General features: G+C 37.7%; 1 protein-coding gene across 1 annotated transcript in view; it reads right to left on the reverse strand.

Moving 5' to 3' along the window:
- LOC6620331 overlaps positions 1–20,611 on the reverse strand; it is an 88,998-nt gene that overhangs the window by 46,678 nt on the left and 21,709 nt on the right. Inside the window, exons 2-3 of the mRNA XM_032723202.1 lie at positions 11,546–12,517; positions 11,192–11,492 (exon numbers count right to left, since the gene is read on the reverse strand). Coding sequence (XP_032579093.1) covers positions 11,192–11,492; positions 11,546–12,517 — 1,273 coding nt within the window. The remainder of the gene's footprint in view (positions 1–11,191; positions 11,493–11,545; positions 12,518–20,611) is intronic.

Below are 20,611 nucleotides of genomic sequence, written 5' to 3' on the forward strand. Positions count from 1 at the left end.
ACATACTACTCGGGAAGCCCCGGGTGTTCCAAAGGGATATACGATCCCACTTCTGATAAAACAATCCTCCAATGTGTACCTGCTGCTAGACGAGATGCACCCAGACAGTGTAGAAAGAACCCTAAACAACTTGATCAAGGAACCACTTTCATCGCAAGAGGCGATTAACACGAATGTAAAAGCCGAAATTCACACCACGACCGGCCAAGCAATTTTTTCCAAAAGTTAACCGTAAACTGCTAATATGAGAGGCGAGGTAGACAGACCAATTAAGGAACTTCTATGCGAGGGCGTCATAAGACCATCAAATAGCCCTTATTTTCCCCAATCTGTGTAGTTCCAAAAAAACGCAAACCGAATGGGGAAAAACAGTATCGGATGGTGATAGACTTTAAGGGTCTTAACGCTGTCACAATATCTGATACTTACCCAATACCCGACATTAACTCTACTTTGGCTAGCCTTGGTAGAGAGAAATACTTCACCACCTTGGATCTGACTTCGGGTTTCACCAAATCCTCATGAAGGAAAGTGACATCCCTAAAACAGCTGAGAGAATTAAGGCAGATTCTAAAAAAGTTGATGCTATCAACGCAACAGAAGAAAACTATGCGACTATTGAAAAGGAAATGCTCGCCATAATTTGGGCACTAGACAATCTCCGTTCGTATTTATACGGGGCGGGTACTGTCAAAGTATACACCGACCATCAACCTCTCACTTACGCATTGGGAAACAGAAATTTCAATGCAAAGCATTTCATTCCACAGGTCTAGTCGCTAATCAATGTCTTTAGGAATCAATTAGTGTTCGGCCCAAAGCAGAATGAATACTGATGGGTCATGCAGCCGCAAAAACTGTGCAGTAGACTAATCTCATATTCTTTAATATTGTAAGCCGAATTAGTCAGTGGTAGCAGTTGCGATGCCCATAGTGCAAACCGCTGTTCCCGCACGCATTTATCTGTACGGCGCTCATTCCTTCTTTTTGTATCTACGTACGTTAAGCTTGGGCGCTGCATTTCGGTTGTCTGTCCCGCCAATTGACAATTCTTCGTGTTTCGGAAAAGACTAAACTTGTGCATTCGATATAGCTCTTTGTCGGCCCTAGCTGCCTTAAACAATTCGCAAAATAAACAGTGTCGTAATATAAACAAACTTTCTTCGTCTTTTTATTATTCGAAACAGCTTTTGAAAAAGCTCAATAGCTAAACAAATACTATTGCGAACATCCTCATTCAGGATACTTGCGTCACTTGATCCCAATTGACAATCTTGCCATATCCAAGATGAAAGATGATTTGGGAAACTACCTAAAACCATCGATCATCAATGGTATCAAAATCCCTAAGGTTTACTTACAGAGCCTGCAGGATCTTTGCTTTGAGAATTTCAGTTATTTAAAATTTGAATAACGCAAAGATTAGTGGTAGACCTGTCAGGGGTAGAGGAAATATGCGAGGTTATCGAGAAGGAGCTTCATAGGGGTCCTAGAGAGATGCGCTTACTTACGCTTTTGAAAAAGTTCTATTTCCCGAGAAAGTAAAGTATAATACGAAAACAACTGTCTTCTTGAGAGTGTTGCAAACTCTACAAATACGAGAGACACCCAAACAACCCCGCACTGGAACCGACTCCCGTTCCAAACTATCCGTGCGAAATACTTCCACTCACACTGGAAAAGAATATATACCTGGGTTGTATAGACAAATTCAAGAAATTTGCCAAGCTTTTTCCTCTTGAGTCCAAATCCTCGGTTCATTTGCGTGAAAAATGAGTAGAAGTTCTACACTACTTCACTGTGCCAAGAATAATAGTGTCTGATGTCGAGAGGGGACTCTTGTGTCCTACGGTTTTAAACTACCTTCGCACGTTGAAAATAGAGCTATATCATACGCCAACACAAAAAAAGCGAGGTAAACGGTCAGATCGAAAGATTTCATTTTACCTTCTTAGAAATCTACAGATGTCTTAAAAATGATCAGTCAACTTTTAAGGACGTCAAATTGGGTTCTATTGCGGTAGACAGATACAATAACTCTGTTTACTCACTGACAAATAGGAAACCAGTCGATGTTTTTTTGATAGATCCAATAAAATTAACTTTTTGGGCATAGTGGAATTCAGGAAACAATCGCTGGAAGATATTAGAGGGCTAATCCAACGAAAACAGGCCTTGTCGAACTTATATTCAAATAAAACTAGACAGAAACCTGTTAGTTATGATCAGGGGGAGAGGGTGAATGTGGCCAATAAGCAAATTAAGACAAAAAAAGCCACGATTTAGGGTCGAGGAGGTGGCAGAGGATAACACGGTGACAGTTAAAATTAGATCGAGCAAGATCTTGCATACGTCTGTTCTAAGAAACAAACCTAATTTAATAATCCTTTTGAGAAGTAATTGGCAAATGCGTTTCATTCACTCCTATTTTGTAACAAATGACACTATAATACAAAAATAAATAAGAAAAAACACAAAGAAACACTACACAAATAACAATAAGACCACGAGCACTCCAAAAACACCTTTCATTTTCATAGTTAAACAATTTCAAACACAAAACAAACCTATACAAATTACACACTACTAATAAAAATGTGTACACTCTAATAGTAAGTCAGGGTGAAAATATAAGTTAAGAGAAAAATAGCAATAGTAACAGACAATAACACATAAAACCTGTTGTTTTCGTAAGCCTGATTTTTGCCTGCGCAGTAAATGCCATCAGCATCTACAAGTACGATCATCCCGTAGTGCCCTTACAACAGTGAAACATTTGGAGGATCAACGGCGATTTTAAGCTAGCCCACATCGCGGACTTGTCCAAAATGCGACAACTTACAGAGGAATTCGCTCAGAAAGCCATTACCCAGCGAACAGGAGGATTCCGACCCTGGCGGAATATCCCCTTGACGAAGCTGATTGGAACGCGATCCTAACGAAACAGGAGATGGCCTCGAAGAACACCGATCAGCAACAAAGAATTGACGCCACTCACGAGTCAATCGCAAAGATGAACGAGATTATCACAAGGGTGAACGCCATCGATGGGGACATCTACACAACGACTGCTACCCTAAACAAGGCCATCATACTTGCTAACCAGTTGAAAGTGTTGTTATGCTGTTGTTTACTATGCATTTGTACAGTTCACTTTCCTTCGGATTTTTCAATCTGGAGCCCCACCAGGGGAGCTTAGCATTGAAGTCGCCTCCTACTGTAAACTTTGGTCCAAGTTTTTGAAAAAAATTCTTAAAATCTGCTTCTTTGAGTAATCTTAGCGGAAGATAAATTGTTGTTACAGATACGTCCGCATGCATACATAGCTGCATAGCGTTTTTTCTAAAGCTGTCCATAATTAGGGTTGGTTTTACACCATTAGGGTATACGATGTGACAAAGAAAACTAGCTTCGTTTTTTAAGAACTCACATTTATCTAGCTGCATTTTAATTTTGATTTTACGAGTTTTGAAAAGACTAGCTGTAATGAATTTACAGTGGAAAAAATTATAAAATCATCCAAATACACTAGACAGTGTTTGTTAAGCAAGGGTCGAAGGATATCATGCACCTTTGAAAGGTAGCGGGTGCATTCGTAAGGCCAAATGTCATTCGAAGGTATTCGTAATGACCGCTTTTGGTGGAGAATGTTAATTCTATTTGGTGAAATCCTTTTGTCAAATCAATGATTGTAAAATATTGACATTTCTTCTAATTTACCAAGGTTTTCGTCTATGTTTGGTATTGGATATCTGTCAGGGATATTACTTAATTCATTACTATTCTATACTAAATTTTTCCAGAAGCATCAGTTATTTTGGTACTACCCAAGTAGAATTACTTTCCCTAACTTTCCCATCCTGTACTTGGTTTTCGACTTCAATTTCGAACGCTTGAGCAGTGGGTACTGTCTTGAATAAATTGGGGAGTTATGTATTGTATTTAGGGTGTGTTTAATGGTATTTGTGTTTGTTAGTTTGTCTCCTTCTTTATTTTAAAGATTTTTAAAATTATTTAATAAACCTTTCATCTTTAAAATATACTCCTTATTTAGGTGATCTAATCAAAACATGGAAAAATCTATTTTTTGTATTGAATCCTGAAATGATTGTGCATTTTCAACAATTTTCTGCCAATTAGCATATCGTAATTAATAGAAAAACTGTCTACATACAATGGTTGATTTATTTTAAAAATACAAATGCTGTGTAAGATAATCAAGCTTTTCAACGTAATGGGGCCATTTGATGATACAAGTTCGCATCTTGTATTTTGAATGGGATGACAAAATATAATATTATTGATCATTTTTATCGTGGATCCTGGGTCGATTAGGCATTTGTATGTGTAACCTCTGTATTCTATTTCTATGTATTCGTGATGTCCGGGGCTGTTGACCGAAAATTTTCGTTTGGTTCTGAAATAGTTTGATTTTGCTCGTCGTCAATTTGGGCGGGCTGTACCTGTTGTTCATAATAACTGGGTTATTCGTGTGAGTCTTGAAATCTCAATTTGTCAATAGACATTTTTGTTTGTCCACTGTCCTATGATCTTAGTCATTTGGTAATCGCTAAGTTAGTTTTCTTAGATGTGGAAGCTTGTTGTAGTTGGGGGAATGTATTTCCTCTAAAATGTGCTGTTTGAGGATTTTTTTGGAATGTTGTTGGAAGGGACGTTTGGGAATACTTGGTTGAATGTTCATGTATGGGTTGGGTTTGAAATAATTTGGTGCGTGCCACATAGGTTGGTTGTTAGGCATCTGCAGTGGATAGGTGGGTCTAAATGGTTGCCTGTATTGATTAAAATTAGATGGAACGGTTGTGGATATTGTGGATAACTTGGTCGATGTTGAGTTTGGATATTTGTATTGAATTTGTGTGATTTTGAATAAATAATAAATAATAGGTACTTTTTTTCGCTTACTTTATGTATCCTACCGACTGCGCCAGTGAAATGTTTGTATTTTATTCCCGTCAGTTGACTAAGAACAACGCTGAGAAATACCAAATTATTGGAGAAATTGTTTTACCGTCTTTTTGATCTCAGCTTAAGAGATTATATATGGCTTTTGTTAACATTAGATATGGAGCGAGATAGCCCGCTTGGGATTTTGATTGTATACAGCTAGAGGATGTGGAATGTGTACGTTGGGAATCGCATCGGAATCGCCACTCTGTATTTCTTCCGAAAGTTATATATATATATATATATAATAACGAATCCACGGTAATTTAAGAAAATAATATAATCTTTATTCAACTAAAATTACAAGTGTGGAAGCGGAGACAATTCACGTCTTATTTGTAGGAGAAAGAATTATATCTAATTGTAAGTTGCGAAGCAAAAGCTTATCAAACCCTTGGCTGAGACTTATTTACTTCTTTCTATATTAAGCGTAAAGAGGCTCTCTTTTGTATTTATATGAATTGGGCGTTTTCTTGAGTGGATGAGCCGAGAATTTGAGCTGCGTAAGCGGTTTAGACCCTTTGGTGGAAGTCGCGAATGCGGCGGTGGAAGTTGATGTTTACATTAGGGATTTGTTATTGTCACCAAAAATTGGGTTCTTATTCTATAATTTGTTGTACGTAGTAAAGTCTGTATAAGTATACACTAGTGGGCATAAGTATTTGGACAAGAAATATATTTAATATATTTGTTTGTAACTCATTATTTACTTAAAGCAAAATTGTTTAATAATTTTAGTAAATAGGTATAGGTAACATAAACATATGATAACTTCATTGTTGATTTAACAAAAATTACTTTTTTACAAATTAGCAGTGGCATAAGTATTTGGACAAATTATTTAAATGTTATAAATTGAATAAAAAAAGTGAACTAAAAAATTATTACAAATTAATAAAAAATATACCCGCCCTTAGCGTCTATCACCTTTTGAAGACGTTTTGGTACAGACTGTACCAAGCTGTGGATATAATCTATTGAAATATCCTTCCATAAGGTTTGAATTTCCAAAATCGTTTCTTCGCGACATCTAGATAAGTTTGCACGCCTTTTTCTTTTTAAATATGACCAGAGGTTTTCTATTATATTGAGGTCTGGACTTTGAGGTGGCCAATCCAATTTGTTTACGCCAACATCTTTCAGAAACTTCGTAATCAGTTTGGCCTTATGACAGGGAGCATTATCCTGCTGGAGTATGAAGGACTCTCCAATCAATTTATCACCAGAGGGGAATGTATGATTATTAAGGACATCTAAATATTTTCTTTGATTCATGGTTCCATCAACAGGAACCAAATCTCCCAAGCCAGTGAAGGCTACGCATCCCCAAAATATAACAGACCCTCCTGAATGATTTACTCTCTGACATACTGGTGCCACTTTTTTCTGATATTGCTTCGGTAATCTAACAAAATTTTTTTTTTTTTGAGCAGTGAAACTCAAAAGAATTTTCATCGCTCCACAAAACATTGTTCCAGAATGATGCAGGCTGACCAACATATTTTTTGGCAAAGTCGAGGCGCTTTAACTCATTTCGTGGAGTTATTAGTGGTATAACTTTGCTAAAATATGTTCCAAAATCGGCTTCATTAAGACGTCTGCGAACTTTTCTTTCACTGATATCGATTTCTGCTCCTTCTTTTAGTTGTTTGGCAACCGATCGGGGACTTTGTAGAACATTCTGCTTAAACATCAGTAAAATATACCCATCGTCCTTTTGAGTTGTTTTACGTGGTCGGCCATTGCGTGCAACGTTTTTAGTTGTGTGATTTTTTTTATATTTATTTATTTGGTAATACACCGTTGCCCGTGGAATTTTGCATAAATCAATGATATTTTGTACCGAAATACCAGAGTTATACTTAATTATTATTTCATTTCTTATAAATTCGCTCAGTTCCTTTGTTTTCCCCATGTTTAACAAATTTATGAATAAAATAAAAATAAAATAAAAAAAATAAAAAAGGCAGTAACACGTTACCAAGAACAAATGTTCAAATGATCATTTCTGATTATCATCAGAAGGAAAATTTAAAAGGTAAAAAAGCAAAACATAACTCTCACGTGTAACTGCAATTGCACTCTTTTTTTATCATCAATAGTTTACTTATTTATTTGACTGTACTATGAAAAGGATAGCCCGGCAGTTTCAAGCTAATGGTGTCTAAATACTTATGCCCACTAGTGTATGTAGGCAAGTGTTACTATATGTGTGCTACTATATATTAGAGATATTTATATTATATTCATGTCCTCGTTTCTGTGCTCTCTTCTATATCGTGTCTATCTTATGTATCTTATGTACCGTCACCCTGGTGTACCCTGTAGCCCAGGTAGTTTAGTACTTTTGGCCACATAGTCCCCTCCTGTTGTCTGGCACTACAACTTTTGGGGCGGTAAATTAGTGGAGAGTCTCTACCAAGTGCCGAAGGTTGGATCGATCAAATGGAAGTACAAAAAAAAAAGATAAGGAAATTGGTGCGGGTATTATATATTTTCTTTTTACCCTATATTGAGAGATGACACTCTTGGGTAGCTGGGAAGTTTTACCTAGCAGATGTTTTAGTTTTTGCCCACCCTACCAAGATCACCACGTTCCAAATTAAAAAACTACTTCAATTTCTCTCCCCCCTCCGATGTAATTATTACCCGAATTATCTATTCTATTTTTTCAATTTTCAGTATCAGGCAATTTTAGTAACTTCAATTCGTATCGCCACATTTATTCTATTAAAATAAATACTAATGCTAAAAATGGTAAATAGGGAGGTATAAAGTGAAACAGATAATTATATATGGAAGCAAAAAAAATTGTCTTATTTTGTTTTTCTAAATGTATTTCTATAAATTTATATACTTTATATTCTAATAATTTATTTAATTTACACGAATTATATTTATAATGGGTAATACGCAAAAATTAAACGAAATCAACTAATTTTAAAATTAATCATCATAATGTGTGCAAAAGAAAAGTAACAAGAGAGAATGATAAAGTCGAGTTCCCCGACAGTGCCAAAATGTTTTTTGGGAAATCGATAGAAATTTACAAGACTATAAATAATATGAAAAAATATCACAACTTGTTTCAAAAGTGTGTGCGTGACAGTTTTGGGCGGTTTGTCACGCCCACAACGTGTTGTGGGAACATGGGTCAACAAACTTGCGCTGCGTCTATGCCTCTGGAAACTGTATACTTCATCTCAACCTAGCTCCTATGAAACCTGACGGACAGACCGACATGGCATGATCGACTCGGCTATTGATCCTGATCAAGAATATATATATACTTTATTTGGTCGATAACGCCTTCTTTTGCCTGTTACATACCTTTCAACGAATCTAGTATACCCTTTTACTCTACGAGTAACGGGTATAAAAACTAAGATACAAGACAAAAAATTAAAAACTCTACCATTTGGACCCGGCTAAGCGTAAAATCGTGAACTTTAGATGTGGATACTGGAGACATCAATACATAAAAGTTTTACACTGCAACAACGCGAAGCAAGGCTAGCAGCAAGGGGACTACAGCTAGGACGCCTCACTACACCACGAATCGAGACCAGAACCTGGCTTTGCCCGGTGAGTCCGAGCATTCGACTCCAATTGTAGCAAGGACCCTCTTGCGTGGTGGAATTGTGGTGAAAACAGGAAAAGGAACAGGAACCGAGCAGGCGTGGTACGGCGCGAACGGTTAGAGCAGACATAAGGTTACGTGTTGTTGTTTCGCCTGGCGCTTGTCTGGAAGACGCAGCCGTTGGCTACCATAAGTCAGCGTGCGGAAGCAATTTCTAGTCTCCACCCATAAGTGCAGTCCGCACCATTCAGGATGACGAGAGCGGCAGGCCAGTGGAAACGAGGCCATCGATCAAACCCATCCAGATACGTCCGCGCCAGTTTGAGGAAAGACTAGGGTGGAACGTTCGTCTTTCTCTAAGCGTCTTGCTACAGGGACTGCGGCGTAAAGAAGGCGATTGCCCGACCGGGACAGAGCAAAGGACAGGAGGTTCCTAGCACGAAATCAACTAAGGGTTGTTACTGGTAACAGGGTGATTACTTTTAATATAAATTTCTGAGCTAGCCAATGTAACTAGTGCTTAAGTAGCAGCCGTGGCATTTTGAATATTGCAAGTATCGGGATCGCAACATAATGTCATGGCTTGTGCTCCATTAGCTCCAATAGCAATCCGTATTCCGATGGAGACAGATTTAAAACATTACTGATTGTGTGGCTTTTGATATCACAAGATACGCACATTGAAAACAAACAACAGAGAAGGCTTTAGTCGCGTTCCCCGACTATCAGATACCCGTTACTCAGCTAGGGAGAATGCGAACGAGAAATTTCGTAATTTTTCTGTGGGTGGTTCGAGGGTGTAAGAGTCGGGGTGGCGAAAATTATTTTGTAAAATCAGAAGAAATTTAAAACAAATAAATAAATAAAAACATTTGTCAAAAGTGTGGGGACGGCAGTTCTGGGCGACTCTTGGGTATGGCATCAAGGGTCAACATGTCTATGTCTCTAGAATTTTTGTGCTTAATCTCAACCTTCTATCTTTTTATAGGTCCTGAGATCTTGACGATCATAAGAACATACGGATATAGCAAGATCGACTCGGCTTTTTATCCTGATCAAGGATATATATACTTTATATGGTCCGAAACGTTTCCTTCTACTTCCTTTCTCAACGAATCTAGTACACCCTACGAGTAACGAGTATAATAATTGGTGTCAATTAGAATGCATACAATGGGGTTTATAGAATTAACTGTTCCCATGTGAGAATTTATCATAATACAAAACCCTCGCAGTTTCCCCACAAAGACCCATTTTAAACTTTGGCAAAATTCCGAGAATTAGTGATTGTACTTTAGACAAGCACTTAAAATTGGAGTAGCAAAGATTTAGTAACTAAATCTCCAAAGATTTAGTAGCATCTAGAGCGCGTCCATTATGATCAATAACTAGCATAAAAATTGTTTGGATGTTTTTGAACCACGAACTTTTGAGTTATATCCCCGAAGGTGTCGCTGTGATTTTCCAAACTATACGCCGGCAGGAAACTAATGGTTTCGCTACAGTGGTGGTTTTGGCTTATGATTAGGCCATTGGGATGAGTTTATAGTTCTTCAAACTCGAAAATTGAACCGTTGAGCAGCTTAACTCTATACTACGTACGTTGCGATTAACAAACAATGATTTCAACTTTCCAAATCGACAAGAGCAAAGGTAGATTGAGCGATATAAATGACATTTTTGGTTTGGTTTTTGAAGAGTCTTCATATCTGGGAAAGGTAATGCTTTATAGATTGTGGGGATCACCTTCGATTTACTTTCACTGTAGTTCGACCCCGTTGCCTATCAACGTATTATATTAATTTAATCGATGCATTCACAACTCTAGAGCTAATGTCTTACACATTATGACTACTAGAGATACGATCTGGAGATAACTACAGTAGATACGAGACAAAATAAGTCATATAAACAAAATATATACATCTTTGAGTGATACTTGGACACGTAGGTAACACGAGGTATTTATGTTAAAACTGCTTAGTATGTTGTTTCTCTTCCGTTTAAAAAGGTCTACCCTGCTCTTACATCTTCCGCCTTGAGTTCGAGTTTGATGCTATCGGCTCCACGTAGAAGGTCGGCCGTGTACATATAATCCTTTATTGCTGCTGTTCCAAAAGGAAATCGTTTAAAAACTGCTCCGGAATGTGCCTTTAACTCCTTATTGCTAAATAGACCGGACCTAACAGTGTTTAGCTGAACACGTACTAGAAGTGTGTTCATACCTGTTACTCGAAATGTAAAAGAGTATATAATATTCGTTGAAAAGTATGTACGGGTCACGCCCAAACTTTTAAGAAAAGTTTTTTTTTTTGTTTTTATTGTTTGTCTTGCCAATTTTTATCGCTACTAGCTGAACACCGGGTAACGGTAGTCAGGGAACTAGACTGTAGCATTATCTCTTGTTTAAAACGCTCTTCTCTGAACAAGATACGAACTTCAGATGCAGGTGATTGCTGATGGGGGATTGAGTTCAAAAAACATTCCCGCTAACACGTGCCCTTATAAACGTAAAGTTCTCGGGAGCTACGAGAACTAAAAGATTTTTGTATTGCATGAATATTGTTAATTTAATACAATATAAAAATGAGAAACTTGACTACATCGTTGATTAATTTGTTTTGTTTATGGTTTTTAAGAACTTACTTTTACATCCTTGAGCGCCCAAAAATCATTGGCAATCGTTGTGTTTAGAAATGCTGGTTTTTTCTTTATGCTTGGAAAGATAATTCGATCTTTGCGATTTGCAGATTTCAATCCATTGACTACAGGTCCGTCGTCGTGAGTTCGGTTGGTGCCTAACGACGGCGAATGAAGTAGACCCAGCACATCTCCGGGTGTGGAAGTAAACGGTGTAGTTAAAGTTTTATTTACTATGGTTGGTTGAATATTAGAAAGTGATAAATGTAAGATCTCCGTTGTTGAATTTTCATCCGTGTCAGAGTAGCTTAAAATATAAATTGATTAGAAAATATAGTAAAAAAATGAATACCAATTTACTTTTTCGATTCATATTCCAAAATACTTTTGATTCCTGTCTCTGTTATTCCTTCAGGGGCCATATAACTTTCCTGTTTTTCAAATTGTTTTTTAACCATATCTAAGTTATTAATACTCAAGTAGGATTTGGATTTTTTGTCATGGTGGATTTCATCTATTGCACGTTCTTGACGTTGTGTCTGACTCAATGGGGCAGTGGACTTGGTGAGAAGATGACCATCAGTTGATTTTGTGTCTACCCAGACATCCCAAACATTATCGTTTTGTTCAGATACACCCATTGGCCTTATTTCTTTAACGAGCTCATTAATTTTATTTGAATTTGTAGGTGTTGTCACATTCAAAAATTTTAATTGATTGTTATGATCAACTACAGCACAATGAATCTCATGCATCATGCTTGTCATTTTTCCGATATTTTCAGAAGCGATATTTATATAAAACTGTAACTTTTTATCAATGTTGTCAGTTGAATCGCGAAGTTCACTCAATTCAGATGTTACTTGTGTCATAGCTACATAGCTGAATGCCTTTGTGACATCATTTTCATTTATTGTAACGGGTTTTTTCTCACTAGCTTCGGCATTAAAGTCTTCAACGTGCAACAAGTTATTATCTAATTGGACTTTCATACATTCCAGCTTATTATCAATATCAGATACCTTTCGATCCAAATTAACGATTTGTTGCTTCAGAAACGTTGAAGAATTTTGTGGTATTTTTGTGCTTTCGTAAGCGACATCCAAGTTTGATGATTGACCTTGAAGCATTTCTATAGAAATAGTTTTTTCTATATTTTTTAGCTGAGATATAATAAAATCTGTTTTCAATAAGTTATTCACTACCCGATTTTGCAGCGTTTCCATATTTTTCATAAGAAGATCAACTGTATTATCTAGACTGTCAATGCGTTTTAGTTTTCCTTCAAGGGTGTCTATAATAACTTCAAATATATTCAGCAATTGTTGTTCTCTGTAATAAAAAGACAAAAAAAAATATTCTGTAAACAGGATTACGTAACAGCTAAAGGGATGTTGTTTAAGTCCCTAGTCAGGATAATTGCCATGACTCAAGTATCCCTTTCTTTCGGAAAGCTCGTCGATTTCTTGGGTATTATATGAGTTAAATTGCTATAATCAGTCGGTCTAAAACTTTCGAGAATATAACTTTATTTCAATGTTATTGTTTCCTAAACTATTTATAAATGTTCCTTACTCACATCTGTCTTACTGTAAGGATAACAAATAACAAAATTCTGTAGTGCATTTTATTGAATATTTTTATTTTATTTATAAAAAAGCAAAAACTGTCCGTATCACTCCATTCCTTTGGAAGCTTTCAACTGTTCATAAGGACAAAAAAGTAAAGAGTCGCTGAGTCTGCCACTTCATAAACACACGCTTTCACACTACCATTTATCAATCCTCAAACTCAACTAACACGCTATATAGTAAAATAGTTTTTGTTTTGAGTCCAATAAATGATCCGTATTTGAACTAAGATCAACGCCGAAATAAATAAAAATTCCGATTGAATCCGCTTTGCGTTTTGAATGTCGGCTTAAGACTGAAACAATTGGTGTGAGAAAATCTTAGATGAACTGGGTTAGTGGGTTGTTTAGTTGATCTGCGTGAGAGCGCTCCTTGATTATGCTTTTGTGCATACATATGGAAAAAAAATTATTATGTACTGCGTGGCTATGTGCCTGCCTAGTGGCTGGATTTTGGTTACGGCTTGAGTGGATGGGCAATATCGAGAAATGTTTGTTTATTTAACGAGGAATCGATACCACCACGGACCACCACGGACCACCACGGTCGGTCTTTTGTATAAGAGAATTATGAGGAAGTTTTTTTGCAAATCATAGGAAATTATATGACTAATAAGAATGTGAAAAAATATCAGCGAACTTTTCAAAAGTGTGTGCGTGGCAGTTTTGTGAGGTTTGTGGACGTTAGAGTGGGCGTGGCAAAATTTTTTTTGGCAAATCTATAGAAATTTACAAGATTAATTAAGTTATGAAAAAATATCCAAAAATTTTTCAAAAATGTCGGCGTGGCAGTTTTGAGCGGTTTTAGGGCGTTAAAGTGGGCGTGGCAAAAAGTTTATTGCAAGTCGATAGAAAGTTATAACAGATCAACAGATTTTTTAAAAGTCTGTGTGGCTTATAGGCGTTAGAGTGCGCGTGGCAACATGGGTCAACAAACTTGCGTTGCGTCTTTGTCTCTAGAATCTGTATGCTGAATCTCAACCTTCTATCTTTTTATAATTCCTGAGATCTCGACTTTTAACGGACAGACCAAAGACACTAGAATAGCAAGATGCGTAACGGCCAATAGAATAAAAATAGAATTTGCTTGCTTGTGTGAGTAAAAATAATAGACGAGAACGTGTATATGTGTGCGTACTTGTGCCAGAAGACTATTTTCGGGCCGAAATCAATTCTGATCGAAGAAACGAATTTAATTGGATCATGGAATTGATTAAAATACCAAATGACTTGGATACTGAGAACTGGCGTCTTATGTCAAGGAAGATTGAGGGTGGTGGCGCGCTCCTCAGCCTTGGCATTGATGACAACTCATGTGCAAAGATTATTTCTAGCGACAACATGCTGAGCTTCCGGGTTGGGGACATCTCTGTTTGTGGTCTAAAGAAGGCCATTGCGATTAAAGCCGGCACAAGACGGGTCGAGACTCCTCGAAAATCACCAGTCTCCGCGGAGAAGGAAAAGCCCAATAAGCTCTGCGAATACAGAGAGGATCTGGCGGAGGATGAGGATCTCGATGCGACCGTCATCGAGATGGGGGATCAGACCCCGATATCCTCTCAGGAGCTAGGCATGGAACTATACCTGTTGAGTGAGGAAGAAGCTGTACCGACAGATGTTGACCTGGGCATCTCTAGACGAAAAATGCCGATGATGGAGCCGTATATCTAATGGTCGGGAGTACAGGGATAGCTCAGGTGAACAGCCATCGCGCCAAGGCGGCCTCGGCTAGCAAGGATGTTCACCAAACAACATCTTGGGCTAGCCCTGGTACAGGAACCCTGGTATAACCAGGGAATAAAAGGACTGTACGTGAAGAACGCCAAGGTAATTTGCGATCAACGGGCTTCTAGCCCTAGAGCCTGTATCCTAGCATGTAGAAGCATTAATTATTATATACTTACAGAATTTCTCACTCGGGACTGTGTACCTATCGTGGTAGAAGATGTGGGAGCAGCCAAGAAGGCTGTGGTGGCATCGGCATACTTTGCCGGTGAAGATGCACATAATCACTTCACTGGTTGAACACTGTAAGAGGATGCACCCATCATCATTGGATGTGATGCAAACGCACATAAACGTGATATGGTGTAGCAGAGACGTGAACCAAAGAAGTGAGTCACTCCAGGAATTTATCTTAAATAATAATCTAGAAATCCTAAATGTCGGCAATGATCCGACATTTGATACTAGGGTAAGATCTGAGGTTCTGGACATAACACTTTCCAGCAGATCAGTGGCTTTGCATATAAGCGACTGGCACGTATCTCCTGAGGAGTCAATGCCAGATCACAGAATTATTCGTTTTAACATAGGGCTAAATCTAGAATGTAGCGAGCGTAAGCGCAATCCCAGGAATACGAAGTGGGAAAGGTTCAATGCCTCCTTACTGCGAGATCCAGTTACTGGGGTAACCGGGAAACTCCATACCACTCTAGAACTGGAGGCCACCGTAGAAGACATTAACTCGCGTCTTACAAACGCGTTCAGAGAAAACTATTCCCTTGGTCGGAATTTTGAAGAAGTTGCAGAAAACGACCAGGCGTCGCTTTATCAAAGCAAAAAGAGAAGGGAACTTAGATGCCTACCGGAATAAACTGGCCATGTATAACCATGAGGAAAGCCAAACGAAGGAATTATAGTACCTTCTGTCAGGCAATAGTAAACACATGTGAAGGCGCTAGACTTCACAAAGCTATCTCCAAAGGAGTGCCAGAATCAATGCTGGCACTACGAAAGGAGGATAACTCCTATACTATAGGAAGTAAGGAGGAACTTGAACTACTACTGGCAACTCACTTTCCGGGAAGCACGCTTCAAACGGGTGAGAATACCCCAGTAACGGCACAAAGTAGACTGCGTGCTACTGATTGGGCCAAAGCAAAATCAATAGTAACAACGGAGAGATTAAAATGGGCAATTGGTACATTCCAGCCCTACATATTTTCGGGTCCAGATGGCATTCAGCCAATCCTGCTTCAACTAGCGCTAAGTCAGCTCGCAACACCAATCCGAAAAATACTGATCAGCAGCCTAGCTTTAGGACACATACCTACTTCCTGGAGTATAGCCATAGTGGTCTTCATTCCCAATACGCACGACTTACACTCTAAGTGGGTGCTCTCTGGACAGAATAACACGAGTTGATGATCTTGGTGTTCTTCTGGACCCAAAACTAAAATTTTCTGAACACATTTCGTCTATTGTCAATAAGGCCAGGGGTGTGCTTGGTTTTATAAAAAGGTTGTCTAAGGAATTTGATGACTCTTACTTGACTAAAACCTTATTTATTTCGTTAGTCCGTTCGATTCTCGAGTACGGATCACCTGTTTGGAGTCCACAATACGTAGTCCACTCGGACTGCATTGAATCGTTCAAAAAAAACTTTTTACTTTTTCCTTGCGGTGCCTAAATTGGGATGCAAACCGTATATTACCTCCTTATTCCAGTAGACTAATTTTAATAAATTAACCTCCCCTAGCTAACCGTAGAACTATGCTTGGAACAGTCTTTATTTGTAAGCTTGTTCGTGGGGATGTTGAGATTCCCAACTTGATTAGTCTGCTTAACTTCTCGGTTCCAAGTAGATTCACTAGAAACTATATACCCCTTATCTTAAATCATTGTAGATGTAACTATGAGTTGCATGACCCTTACAGAGTATTACGTTCTTACTATTATCTATATTCTTGACTCTCTGCCGCTCTTAAAGCAATCAATTTTAACTTGCTTAATACATAATTAGATCCTACTAACACTAATATATATTAGAGTTATTTTACATTATATTCGTTTCCTCGATTCTGTTCTCTTTTCTATATCGCGTCTATCTTCTCGCAAATAGAACCGAACGATACACGGCAGCGCCCCTCGGTTTCCGTGACCTGGGCAACAAAGAGTTACGCACTGTACTCAGACACAGTCAGCTTTTAATTACTCACTTGAATTTGCTTAGGCTCCGGCTAACACTTTTCTATCACAACTTTATATCTTGTCCGCGTGAACTTAGCACTTATTTAAAATTTTGGATGCGGGAAGCGAGAGGTTGCCTGCTTCTAAGCTGACATACGTTTACGTTTTTCCATACACCCAAAGCTTGGCTTAAAGCTTTTATTATCTGTAGCATGCCTCTTGGGCTCTTTAGTCGCTACTACACATGCGCGCATCGATGCGCAATCTCGCTCATTAAAACCAACAAAATCTAATCGTTCGAAATCCCCACATAAAATTAGACTTTTTATTAGATCAACAAATTGAGTTTTGCAATTATTGCTGTCGATTCTTAAATAACTTTGCAGATTAATCCCTTTATACCACGAAACCATGTAAAAAGAAGATACAGGCAGAGTCTAATAAAAGCACAACTTCCACTTACATATATTCGGAAAGCCAATATAAGATACTCTACAGGCGAAAAGATATGCCCAGACAGATAGTTCAAGAGCGTCCATGGTTACTAGTTCGAGGAGTTCATACGGACAGGCGGACCTTAAATATCTACGGAGCTTTACATGTTTGCTTAGCGATATCTTACGCTTTCTTTCGTTTAATGGGTTGTGTCTTTAAAGAGTGATGCTTTCAAAATATCGGTTTAAGTTTTTCAGATGAAGAATGAATATGTCATGTCAATTTTCAATGTCTACTATTTCCGATTTTTTTCTTTTACTAATTCAATATTGTTGTTCACCTTTTTACATACCTTAGGTTTTAGATAGGTTATTATAATGTTATTAAAAAATTAACAATATTATTTTTTTAATGTGTGACATTGGTTCAACTTTAGTCATGACCTTATGACCGGTAGATAAATAAAATCTTAAAAATCTAAGAGCGCTTGTATCCAAGACCGAATGCACGTGAATCCATGGGAACTAACTCCAAAAAATTGTGATTCTAAAGTCCAAAGTCCATATTCAAAAAGCTCGAGAACGAGGCTTGAACGTCTATCAGTCTAGATCAATAAGTCAAGTTCAGTTTGAGACCTAAATAAAAATGGTTGATGTTCTTCAAAATAAAGATTTGTAATTATTCAGTTAAATAAAAATATATTTTTTTACATTGAATGTTGCGAACTTGTAATATATTTCATTATTGTCCATTATTGTCGTGGTAAAGGGCTCTGGCTGTTTTAAATAAGTTATTTAGTTGGTAGCGGTGTTATACCAGGCAGAAGTAGCTTAAGTTACCAAGGTTGTCGTGCTTTAGAAGTTTTGGATTAAATATTCCTTCGTGTTTGTTGTGACCCTATTGCAACTTTTTTAAATATTCAGAAAAAGGTTTCAATGTTTAATATTAAAAGGCTCTTTTCCTTAAGATTTTGAGTGGGTATTGTGGGAACCGGTGCGAGAGGGACTGGAGAGCGACCCTCCCCCAAACACTGAAATAGGCAAACGCTCACTCACTGAGATAGAACCTGAGAGCGAACAGTAGCCTGAGAGCAATAGTCTTCTGAGAGTTGGCAAAGGAAGCAGATTAACAAAAGTTGTATTAGAAACCACGTGTTTGGGTATTCAATATAAGACATCTAATATTATACAAAACTGTTGATTTATTACAGGTATTTATCATTTCAATACCCTTATTAAGGTTATCATTAACGAGACTAGACTGCCGTGTACCGTAGTGTGTAACAGGGAAAAGGAATATCAATACCCGAGTCGATCTGACCCTTTCCGTCTACTTGTCGGTCTGATTTCAGGAAGATCGAGATCGCAGGAACCATAGAAGCCGGAGAAATACAGTTTCCAGAGACATAGACGCAGCGTAAGTTTGTTAATTCACGCCCACTCTAGCGCCCACAAACCGCCCAAAACTGCCACGGCCACACATTTCTTTTCTCACTTTATTAACCAATATCTATCGATATCCCAGAAATAATTATGAAATTTCGCGTTCGCATTTCCTTGACTCGACTAAAGCATTCATTCTTGTTTCAAAATTTAGTTTCATTAGTCTATATTCTGTTTTTACAAAATTCCAGATTTCGCAATCATTAATGATATTTTTAATAGATTTATTTTAGTCTGGAAGTCTGGAAAGTAGTGTCACTTTTTCGATACCGGGGTGTATACTTTCATGTGTTCAGTAATAATGAATTCCTTGATTTCAGCGTAAGAGTTAATGTAATTTAGTTCAATTATACTTTTTAAAATGGTTACGTTACTTACGTTACACTTACATTATCTATGTAAACATGATTTTAAATTTAGTGAAAAATTTGATCATGTCGACTTGGTTTATAGAATCTATTAAAATGATATATATGTTTATCAGTTTTTATAAGCAATATTTATTTACTCGGCTCGATGTCTACCGTTGTTGCTTATATATTATATATTATATATTTATATATATTATATATTATATATGTTATATATTATGAACGTTGGATGCGCTTGTTGAGTCGACTTTGATTAGGCTTGCGCGGTGTAGGCACCTGGCGCTTGGTTTTTGTTTTGTATGGGAGTTATTGAATTACTATCCCTATCACTGTGCCTTTAGTCAGTTTGCTGACCTCTTTTAGAATAATTAAGGCTGAATTGGTAATGGTCAATGGTACGACTATATTTTCTATTTCATAAATTTCTGCTGGGTTACCTTATACATCTCGTTTTGTTTATATTGTAAACTATCATCGTGGTATTATTCATTGCTCTCAATAGTCTTCTCTCTCTCAAGTCTTGCTTTCTCAAGTCTTGCAATAACAATAATCTAACTCGTGTTGATGGTAACTGTTATCTGTCTGCATGCTTGTTTGTCCGCTGCCTTCCTTAAAACTATTATTCGACACTCTTGGTTGTTGAGGACGTTGATAGTATTTTCGGGTGTCGCTTTGCCAGTCGCGATTTAAGCCTGATCCGAATTCATTATATAAAGTCTGATCTGATCGAGTTGCTGTTGTCTATACGGAAAAGGTTCTTTATTGTTATTGTGACTGATTGTTTCTATTTGGTCTTTGGATCTGCGTGGGACTTATGAAAGGATTAAAGGGGATAACGAATTGTTAATTGGTGTGAGAGTGTGTTGTTTTTTTATATTAGTAGTTGTATTAGTGTTTGAGTTTAGTTTTTTTGTGTCTTCATAGAGTCCTTTTTGACCTTAAAATGTCAAGCCTTGCTAGGGTCATGAGCAACCTATCAGGGATTGAGCGTTATTATAATACTCGTTACTCGTAGAGTAAAAGGGTATACTATATTCGTTAAAAAGTATGTAACAGGCAGAAGAAAGCGTTTCCGACCATGTAAAGTATACATATTCTTAATCAGGATCAATAGCCGAGTTGATCTTGCCATGTCCGTCTCTCCGTATGTACGTCGAGATCTTAGGAACTATAAAAGGATAGAAGGTTGAGATTCAGCATACAGATTCTAGAGGCAGACGCAGCGCAAGTTTGTTGACCCATGTGGCCACGCCCACAAGCATCACAAAACTCGCCCAAAAACCACGCCCACACTTTTGAAAAATGTGTTCATATTTTTTCAATTTTTTAATAGTCCAAAACAGCCACGCCCACTGTTGAGCTATTGAGCTTTTTCAATAGCTGTTGAGAATAATAAAAAACCGAAAAAGTTTGTTTTATTACGACAGTTTTATTTTGCGAAATAGCGATAATCTACGATAGCGACAATGGTAAGGTTGGTCTTTTCCGAAACGCGACGAAAAGGCAATTGGCGGGCACGCAGCCGAAATGCAGCGCCCAAGCTTAGCGTAGGTAGCTAACAACAACAAAGGAATGAGCGCCGTACAGATAAATGCGCGCGAGAGCAGCGGTTTGCACGATGGGCATGCTACTGATA

This window comes from Drosophila sechellia, chromosome 3R (assembly GCF_004382195.2).
Source record: "Drosophila sechellia strain sech25 chromosome 3R, ASM438219v1, whole genome shotgun sequence".
Lineage (NCBI taxonomy): Eukaryota > Metazoa > Arthropoda > Insecta > Diptera > Drosophilidae > Drosophila > Drosophila sechellia.